Source organism: Solenopsis invicta, chromosome 10 (genome assembly GCF_016802725.1).
Source record: "Solenopsis invicta isolate M01_SB chromosome 10, UNIL_Sinv_3.0, whole genome shotgun sequence".
Taxonomy (NCBI): domain Eukaryota; kingdom Metazoa; phylum Arthropoda; class Insecta; order Hymenoptera; family Formicidae; genus Solenopsis; species Solenopsis invicta.
Genome location: NC_052673.1, coordinates 2,642,457 through 2,653,006, shown reverse-complemented (window position 1 = coordinate 2,653,006; position 10,550 = coordinate 2,642,457). Strand labels below are relative to the sequence as shown.

Below are 10,550 nucleotides of genomic sequence, written 5' to 3'. Positions count from 1 at the left end.
CTACGCGAGAGATCCTTTACACACGACTGCTTGAGACAAGCGTCCGAGACAGAGAGAGGTACAGAGAAGCGATTCTCACTCGCGACATCCGCCTACATGTGCGCCATCAGAACACCGATTTATAACTAGACGCGCTTGGCAGTTTAGCCAACATTATGGGTTGATCTCCCAACACATTTCTCAAAAAAAAATCCAAAACGTATAAATTAATGTTTTTCAATGTTCTTCATTGTTCATCAGGTTGTTCGCGTGCTCGTGTTCCTCGTTATTTCGATTCTTTTGATTTCGTCCGTTTCTCTCTCTCTCTCTCTCTCTTTCTCTCTGTAAACATACGCTCACTAACGTGAGCTAAGTTTTAATGGATGTTATTATCTCCTCACCTTTAACCATGCATTATGTGTGTTTCTTACAGTAGCTGAAACATATTTTAATATTACTTTATTATTTTAACATAAATAAATACATTTTATCACAAGTTTTAACATAAATTTTACATAAAAAATAAAAACATAATATAAATTTTTTCAGCAAATCTTTAAATTTTGGAATTACTTTCAGCATTTAGTATAATATAAAAAAATTGCATATATCTAGAGGCGCGGTCGCGACTCGCGCCTATGTAGGAAAAGCGAGTCGCAGACCGACCCTCTTTTACGCGAGTCAGCGAATTCCAAGCATGCGAGATTATCAGATCTCAGTAACGGCTGAACCGATCAAGTTCTGAGTAATCTCAAACGATAGCTTGGCCTCGACTTGTATAATAAAAGTGTTTTTATTTTTTCTCTCCATGCCCTACGAACGGAGATATCGCGACGCAAAGTCCAAATCTCAATTTTTACATTTAAGAAACGTCATCGTCGCTAAGATTTTCTTGTCCAGTACATATTTTCGTCACAGAAAGGCGTTTGCTATTATATTATATTAGCTATATTCAATCAATCATGTTATGCACCTTCATCTGACCTGAATAGTAGTTGTCACCTAACGCAACTGACCATTCCGTCACGGCGATTTCGGTGGAGCGAACAATCCTTTAATCCGTTTTCCGCCCGGTTAAGAATAATCAGTACAAAATTACCGTTCCAAAAAAAAGGTAAGAAAAGGCACCAAGTGTATGTGCGCGCACCTAAAAACTTTTATTTTTTTCTGCAAAACTCAAGTGGTACTATCTCTGTGTTAATTGAAAAACTTACTATGCCAGCCCATGTCGTAATATCTTGAACTTTAATATATCTTTGTGAATTACAATATTACATTTTATTCTATTTTTTTTCTTACAATTTTGCCAAGTTGAAATCATGTCTTTTATTACGAAAAAATACAAATTGCTTGACACTGCAAAACGCATGATATCAGTATAAAATTACCTTTTCAAAAAAAGGTAAAGAAAGGCACCAAGTATGCGTGTGCGTGCACTTTATCTTTATTTTTCTTCTAAACCCAAGTGATATTATTTTTGTATTTTACAGAAAAAATTTTTTATGCTAATTTAATTCTACAAAATCCAAGTAGTACTACTTTGTACTTTATATTTTCATTGAAAAATTTTCCTGTTCTAACCCAATTGGTATGTATTTGATTCCATAAAACCTAAGTAATAGTGTAAATCATGTCTTATTACAGAAAAAAAAATTACATAATGCTTAACACTACAAAACGCGTGATATCAGTACAAAATTACCTTTTCAAAAAAAAGGTAAAAAAAAGCGCCTATGTGTGTTGCGCGCAACTTATTTTGAAATTGTGTAATCTAATAAAAATGATATATGTTTATTAAAAAAAAAAATGTGTGAAATCTTTTAAAGTGCGCCTATTATAAAAAGAATATACTTTTTTTACAAAATTAAAGTAGTCGTATTTGTATTTTCTTTGAAAAACATTCCTATTCTAACCCAACTGGTAGTATCTTCAATTTTTATACAAAACCCACGTGGTACTATCTCTGTATTGAAAAATCTTCGTATTTTTAAAATTCAAGTGATAGCACACGCAGAAAATTTTTCTCGAAAATACAAGCATACACGAAGAAAGTAAATACCATACTAATCTTGCACGGCTAGGATATAGTCATAATATGCAAAAGATTTCAAGAAAGTATAGGAAATTTAGAGAGCAAAGAATAAAACTATACGCAGAAATATATATTTCTATCAAGTATGGGACTTTTTCGAGAGCGCGTTTTACCATACGTAGAATGCACGTAAAAGAAAAATTACCATACTAAATATGTCTTCTCTCCATACTATGTTGCAATATGTATAATTGCCTTAATGGCAATAAAAATACTGAGGATAATTAAATTATATATATATATATAAATACTTATATATATATATAAATATAAATACACACTTTTCAATGATAATTTCATTTATTTGGTATTTCTTTAAAACCATTTTTTAACCATATAAATTTCGCTTTCACTAAGCCTAACGCAATGTGTTACAACAGAATTAAATAAATTCTTCTTAGTTAAATAAACCCACTCAAAACAAGTATTATCATAAATTTTGTAGGATTGTACATGTTCATCTAGATAGCACTGTAACATTCTTTTAGTTAAAATAACAAAGTCATTTTGTTCTTTATTAATAATAATAGTGTGCACAAAATAAAAATCTACTCCTTCTTCGTTGAATGTAACGATAATGGCTCTTTTGTTAATAATATTATTGTTGTAACATATCCACTTAGCAATTAATATGTTAAATTCTACTTGAAAAGGTGTAATACAATTATTAACAAAAGGTATTTCGCGTACATTCTTTTGGGCAACTGGTCCAAGAGTTAACAAATGGCAGGATGAAATATTATATTGCAACCTGTAGTTTAAAAGCAGTTGGTGTTTTATAGCTATTGTTCTTGAAATATTTGCTCGACTATTTGTAGCTTGGGATGTTTTTTTTTCTTCTTTATGTTTACCTTCGTATCGCATACAATTAGTTTTCCATAATACACCGACAAGCTTCATTATTCGAGCATAATGAATTAAAAAGTGATGTTTCGGTTTTATCTTGCCTGGGAATTGGTTATTTAATAAAGTTAAATATTCATTAATAATAGTGTCTAATAAATGATACGTTTCACAATGAACTCTTGAACTAGTTGTAATGTCGATTATTTGCTTTAAAAGAATAACAAGCTGCCAACATTCGTCTTCCTGTGGAATAAAAGAGCCGATAATTAAACAAAAATGCCTTACTAATAACAACATTTCGGCAGAACTCATTATGATTGCTTTATTTTTTAAGTTTTGTTCTGTGATTTCCACAGGTTTATTAATATTATGTTTGTGACTGTATCGAAATGATCTTATTCTAGTATTAACATCTATTAAAGTTAAGTATTTCTTAGCAATAAAATAATTTAGAAATAACGCCAAATCGTATCTGCATACACCTTCTAAAATGTCATGCATAACATCTACACCTAAATTTTTTGTAACGTGAAAATAATCTAAATCATTGAACACACACTGACTAACTATACCAGATTTACTCACATCCTTTAATGCCAAAAGTGAAGTATAATTATCTACATTACGGAGAATGCACATACGTTCATCTAAGAAATCACAAATACATTTTCTATTAATTAGACAGAATCGACAAAAAAATGTAGCATTGAAACTTTCCACGAAACCAAAAATAGAATGAACACTCAAATTGTCTCCCACGACTAAAGACAAAACAAAATATACTTGCTTGTTTCCATCTTTATGTTTAATTGTTATACCTTCTGTTTGTAGGTAATGCAACTCGTCAATTGCTTTTTGAAAAACACTTCTATTGCCAAACATTTGTCGATCAAGTGAGTTAAATAAAAAGAACAGAAAGATATTCTCTAACTTTGATTGCATGTAAGGAGGTAAACATGGTATAGTTACATAAACTGCGCCACACTTAGATAAGCCTTTATGAGAGCCTAACACATTATTATTCTCATAATCATCAAAAAATTAAAAAATAGGATAAACAATCTTTCCTATGAAATGCGAACTTATCTCTTCCCAAAGAGATCCCTGAACAAAATTTTCTATAATATTGTTATTTGATCTCAGCGATTGGTAATATCTTAATGTTTCGTCAAAAAGATTTGGGATTTCAAATATTTTTTGAAAAACTTTGCGAAGAGGAATAAACTGTGCATACACTGAAATACTTTGAATAATATTTACGCCATTCTTTTCTCGGAATTCTTCTCTTTCTCCGATTAAATATTGTTCAGGAAGTATAAATGTATCATAGCATTTTAACAATTTAAAAAAACGCCATTCGCTTTTACAATCCGTGAAAGGATCACTAAAATCTGCGAATACTTCTTTAATAGCAGATATTGAATCTAAACTTAAATTAAAAGTTTCAAGTCGATTTAATAAATGTTTTTCTAGTAAAAGTAAATAATTGTCGATGAGATTTCCTGTACTTCTCACAATATCATTTACCCTAACACGAGGTACGTCTAAATAAGTGTATAATTTACTTGTGAAATTAATAATTTCTTTATGTTCCTCAAATTTTACGTTTGTCGCTTCACTAGTGTGGCCATCGTTTTGTGGAATGTCGAAAAATAAATCGTCTTCTAAATCAGTTTCAATATCAGAATCAGACTTAATTTGTATGGGATCTATTATATACTCCACATTTTCACATTTTTTATCTTCATAATGTTGTATACGTTGATTTGTTCCCACTGTTAAGACTTTATCTATTGCATCTATAAAATCCGCGTTTTGATCATATTGTTTTATAGTTTGGTTATTATATGTAATATTAGTCTCTGATAAATGTTTGTTATATCTATGTTTCTTAAAAGAATCAAATATAGCAAAAGATCTGCTGCAATTATTATCGTTACATCTATATATTTTTAATAAAGGATGGAATTCTTTGTAATGATTTAGAAGCGACTTATTATCGAAACATAAAAATGTACTACAAATATAGCACCGAAACATCTTATTAACGATTGCACATGAAATGATATTTATGTTCGGAAAAATTATGTCGCAACTAAACGCTCCATTTCTGCGTTAACGCGACCTAACAAAACGTTTAATGAGTTGTTACATTTCTCTTGTAAGTGAATATCGAAACCAGATTTTTGTAAGAATATCCAAAACGTTTCTGCATATGTTGGATACTTGCAATCAACAGCAAAGAATATCTTGAAAGTTAATTCAATAGCTTGCAAACATGAATCCACCTTAAACTTTTGGTCGTTTACAATCACGTATGATGATTCGATGTTTACTAAAGGTCCAACTATAAGAGGTGTCGGTTGAAAAGTATCTTTGTTTCTTTGCAGTCTTCTCTTCAAATCATATAAAGCACGATCCAAATCAGCAACAGTCTATATAAAGTAGTAATTCGAACTAAAATACTATTCATACTCATAAAAGATTTAATATTTATATATATTTTATTTTTTTATTTAAATACCTGCGCATGTAACATAAACGCATCTCTACATTCTTGTAACGTTAACTTTCTGATGCTGTTTTCACTATCCTGCTCACAGTTCGTATTTCTTTTCTTTTTATAACCTCCTGCTCTACGAGATTCGATAAGAATCGGAAGTAAATAAAAAATTACCGCATCTTGTTTATCTATTAAAAAAAGAAAAATTTATAACTAATCCACTAATTAAACACGAACATTTTAATAATACAATTTTAATGCAATGGTAAAATGTCTATACCAGAAGATATTGCTGGTAAAATAGATATAAGAGCTGTATCTGAAACACTGAGGCGTTTATTCAATTGCTGTAGTTGGTCAATAATAACTTTTTTAATAATATTCCACCTTTTAGGAAATATCGATTCTTTTTCGGGATACTGTCTGTTAAAGTCTTCTACGAGCTAGAAATTTTGTAATAAGGTTATTAGCGCGTATGTATGTGCGTGCGTGCGTGCGTGTGCGTGCGTGCGTGAGTGCAAATGTAACAGATAGAAAGAAAGAGAGTCAAGTAACAAATATACGTGTCTCAAAATGAAGTTAATTATAATAATATAATCGCAAAAAAATAATTATACAGAATTATATAACAAAAATAGTTTTATAGATAACGTTTTGCTCTATATCGATACTTTAACGTAGGCCTATAGCCGAGTTGCTCATTTTTGTCCATTTCAGCGACGACCATGAAGACAAGGAAACTTATTAAAATATTCAAGTACATTTAGTTTGTCTTGCATTAATAACTTGTTCCTAGCCCTATATGTATTATTCCAATATTCACACACTTGCTCCCACGGTTCTGTGTGGTGGAATAACCATTGCAGTTTGTCTTCTGTAGTATAAAAATTATATACAGTCACGTGTAAAATGGTCAATGTCATATTAATATTAGGATAGTACCATCTATTTCAGTCTGTGCATATGTCTCTTGTATGGATTTGGAAATTGATTGCTGAAGGAGTATTCCTTGTTTTCTTAAATCTCCTTTTATATAATTATAATGTTCCCAGAGCTTACCACTTGCCTGTATACGAACACCATTCTTACATGTAAACGGCGTATAATATGTGTAACAAGACTCTCCTTTAAATATTTTAACAATGTCTCCTGCTAATTTTTGAAACCGAGAAGTTGTTATACTGCAAGTAAAAAAATAATTGTGAAATAGCTCAGGGAAACTTTGTTTTGAAGAAACAAAATATATTTAACACATATATACATACATACATATATATATATATATATATATATATATATATATATATATATACACCAAGCAAATCAAAAACTGCTTACGTGAATATAATTAACCTCAACTCCCATCCACAAGAAATAATATGTTTCTTGTATAGATAAGATTATATATTATGCACTTTTTTCAGCCGAATTCGTTTGTCTCGTACAAAAACGTGTTGAATAAGTGTATTATTAATAAATATATGCAGTTAAAAATATATATTTTACATTAACTAGAGTCAATATTATATTATACTCCTACGAATGCTACGTATAAAATTTTTCAAGTGTCATAAGATATGATTGACAAAGTGCATGTGAATATGATAATGAAACATAGCTAATTAGATTGCATGAGCCTTATTAAATTTATTTTTATCTTTCTATCTTTCTCCAATGCATATTTTTTCCACCAAAAATGTGGTTTGCTTTTTCTCAGGTCTACCTCTAAGTCATACTTTTTTAACTCTAGCATAATGTAAATGTATATTTTGAATGAATTGATGTTTGAAACAAGTGTCAAATGATTGAATAAAGATATAAAAGTATGTGTAATTTTACAAGTTGAGTCTCAGAGGTCTCAACGCTGCGTATTCTCTCTGGTTTTAGAAATTTGTAACTAGATTAATTAATAAGTATGGTAAGTACATTTTGAATCCTGTTTATTAAAGTTAATAAAGTTAAGTGTAGCTCTTACAATATATATATTGAGTTCACTAAACTAGTTAAAATAATACATGATATTAAATATGCTCGCTGTGTTACAAAATAAATGTTAATTGTAAATAAATAATATGTGTTAATCTCGCTGTTACCTGATATTTAATAATATTTCTGAGCGTCTTATAAAAGATATTTTTTCTTATAAAAGATAATTCATTTTGTAACACAGCGAGCATATTTAATATCATGTATTATTTTAACTAGTTTTTAGTAAACTCTATATACATTGTAAAACTTACACTTACTTTATTAACTTTTTTAATAAACAGGATTCAAAATGTACTTACCTTACTTATTAATTAATCCAATTACAAATTTCTGAAACCAGAAAGTACACGCAGCGTTGAGGCCTCTAAGACTCAACTTGTAAAATTACACGTACACCAGGCATTGGAATCATTTTTATACCTTTATTCAATTATTTGATACTTGTTTCAAACGTCAATTCATTAAAAATATACATTTACATTAAGGCTAGAATTAAAAAAGCATGACTTAGAGGCAGACCCGAGAAAGCAAACTACATTTTTGCTGAGAAAGGTAAATATGCATTGGAGAAAGATAGCAAGATAAAAATAGATTTAATAAGGTGCATCCGATCTAATTAACCTCGTTTCATTACCATATTCATGTGCACTTTGTAAATCATATCTTCTTATGACACTCGAAAAATTTTATACGTAGCACTCGTAGGAGTATAATATATAATAATATTGACTCTAGTTAATGCAAAATATATTTTTAACTGCACATATTCATTAATAATAGGCTTATTCAACGCATTTTTGCACCACGCGAAAGAATTTGGCAGAAAAATGTGTCGTTTGCCCCGCAAACCGAGATATTATTGACGATTTTTTTTTTTTTTGGTTTGTGTCCTGTGACACGCGTGTTTAACCTAACCGAAACGGTTATTGTGGTTATGCAACGCAAAGGCGGTGATCTTGAGTGCCTCCAATCAAAGTATAACCTCGTACTCACGAGTCCCAAATCTATATGACTCTTTTTACTTTTTTGATGTAATCGAAAATGATTCTGAATTTCTTCCAATCTTCCCTTTTCAAAATATCGTATATACTCTCAACTCTCTCAAGCCGATTCCTCCATAATATCTCACCTAACCTTACTCTCTGCTCATCGAATCGATGGCAACGCCACACGATGTGATCGATATCCTCCGTTTCATACCCACACTCACATCTCTCACTTTCCACGTAGTTTTTTCTAGCCAGCGATACGTTAAGGTTGTAATGATTGGATCTCAGTCTGTTGATGAGTGTCACATAATATCTCTCCGTATTCCACTCTCTGAACCATGGGTGCTTATTGTTACCATTATAAAAGTTATCAAAATAAAAGGCTCCCTTGTACCTGGACTCATTCACTATTTTGCTTTGGGTTTTTCTCCATGCTTCCTCCTTGAACGTACTTGTAAGATCCTTAATAGGTACTTCAATATTTTCGTCTGCAGGTTCTTCGGCTCCCATTTTGGCGAATTGATCAGCTAACTCGTTTCCAGTAAAGCCGACGTGAGCCGGAATCCACACATATATAATTTTCTTACAATATTCGTTTTTAAATCGCGTGTGTTGTCTAATTATCTCTAAGATATATTTATTTCTATATACATTTATTTCGTTGTTATTAATCGCTTGTAATACTGATAAACTGTCTGAAAAGATTACTAAATTATCAAAAGTCTCAACTCTTGCAAATGCAATCTTTTGTGCATTCCATATTGCTGCAGCTTCTGCTGTAAATACAGAGCATTCTTTGGGTAAACTAAAGTAATAACCATATTCATTTTCTTCTATAATTACACTTGCTCCAGTTGAGACTGACCGTAGTGACTTAGAACCATCCGTATACATAATCAGTGTACTATCATTTAAGTCATGTTTTTTCTTGACTTCATTAATTAATGTTAAATCTTCCGGTAAATATCCCTGAGTATGATTAATGTTACATTTGTTATTCTTATGACTTGGTCCCCTGACTTTTCTGCCGGTATCACAGTCTATATTAATTAAATCAGTGATCGTATTATAATCTAAATTCCAAATTTCAAAATAGTTCTCACTTCTACCAAGTTTACCGCCATATCGTCGCACACATTCCCAGGCTTCACATAACACACTTTTGTTAAACGTCGGGTTTCTATAATTGGCCATCATCTCTTTAGTACTTAATTTATTTAAGCTATTTCTAATCGAATTATCACCATACTTATAAATTTTGCTACAAAAATTCTTTGCTAACACCAACGCTCTATCCCTTAGTAGTACAACTTTTGATTCTGCTATAATTACATTGTTAGGAGTACTATTCCTATAACCCAGGGCTGTGCGAATTCCCAGAAATTGAGCTCTCTCCAAATTAAGCTGTATCGATTTTATGTCAGGACTGTATATAAACAAGCCGTAGTCCAACACTGATCTTACCATATTTTTGTATAACATTAAGGCAGTGTTTGCTTCTACGCCTCTATTTATTCCACATAGATATTTCATAATGTTGTTGGCTTTATTTACTCTACCTCTAATGTCTGTACTATGTTTTTCAAATTTTAATTTGTTATCAAGCCAAATTCCTAAGAATCTCGCCCCTCGATCGTTGTACACTCTGCATTGCTTCACGTTAATAAATAAATTATTATCGCAGAAACCAGATTTAGAGTATTCTACCAATTTTGTTTTCTGAGGAGCTAAGTCTAAATCTAAAGTAGCTAGATTACTCGCAACTTTATGAACCGCCGCTTCAAGATTATTCCTATTTTCGATTCTGTCTCCATTTTGTACATAAATTGCAATATCGTCCGCAAATTGCACCACCCGAGCCGAGTTATCCATACCCTGAGTAATTTTGTTAGTATATAATGAATACAATATGGGGCTAAGGACAGCTCCCTGTGGTAATCCCTTGTACGAGGTGTGTTCAAAAAGTATCGCGAATTTTGAATTTTCGCGGGTTACGTATATTCGAATTTCGATCTTTTTGTGGCGTTATGTTGGTACTCATGTCTCTCACTTATGCCGACAAGCTCGGCCATTTTGAATGTTCACTTAATTGTTGACAGCTGCTTTGCTTGGACGTGTTTTGGATCGTCTTCGATTTTTACCTATTCAAAAA

General features: G+C 31.3%; 2 protein-coding genes across 5 annotated transcripts; both read right to left on the bottom strand.

Moving 5' to 3' along the window:
• Positions 1 to 2,352: 2,352 nt before the first annotated feature.
• On the bottom strand, positions 2,353 to 6,819 carry LOC105203215. 4 transcript variants are annotated; one of them, XM_039454333.1, is made up of 7 exons: positions 6,759 to 6,819; positions 6,363 to 6,601; positions 6,092 to 6,294; positions 5,701 to 5,863; positions 5,442 to 5,608; positions 5,206 to 5,352; positions 2,353 to 3,160 (listed from the first exon to the last, which is right to left on the bottom strand). In XM_039454333.1, the coding sequence occupies exons 5-7, from the start codon at positions 5,454 to 5,456 to the stop codon at positions 2,387 to 2,389; spliced, it is 936 nt and encodes a 311-aa protein (XP_039310267.1). In that variant the 5' UTR covers positions 5,457 to 5,608; positions 5,701 to 5,863; positions 6,092 to 6,294; positions 6,363 to 6,601; positions 6,759 to 6,819; the 3' UTR covers positions 2,353 to 2,386. The 4 variants fall into 3 exon arrangements, with proteins under 4 accessions (XP_039310267.1, XP_039310265.1, XP_039310264.1 ...); XM_039454331.1 differs by having other exon boundaries at positions 2,353 to 5,352; positions 5,701 to 5,739; positions 5,808 to 5,863; XM_039454330.1 differs by having other exon boundaries at positions 2,353 to 5,352.
• A 1,472-nt stretch (positions 6,820 to 8,291) lies between these two features.
• LOC120358893 lies at positions 8,292 to 9,220 on the bottom strand. The gene is made up of 2 exons (XM_039454628.1): positions 8,403 to 9,220; positions 8,292 to 8,319 (listed from the first exon to the last, which is right to left on the bottom strand). Exon 1 carries the CDS (start codon positions 8,906 to 8,908, stop codon positions 8,414 to 8,416), a length of 495 nt encoding a protein of 164 aa, XP_039310562.1. The 5' UTR covers positions 8,909 to 9,220; the 3' UTR covers positions 8,292 to 8,319; positions 8,403 to 8,413.
• Between the last annotated feature and the right edge of the window lie 1,330 nt (positions 9,221 to 10,550).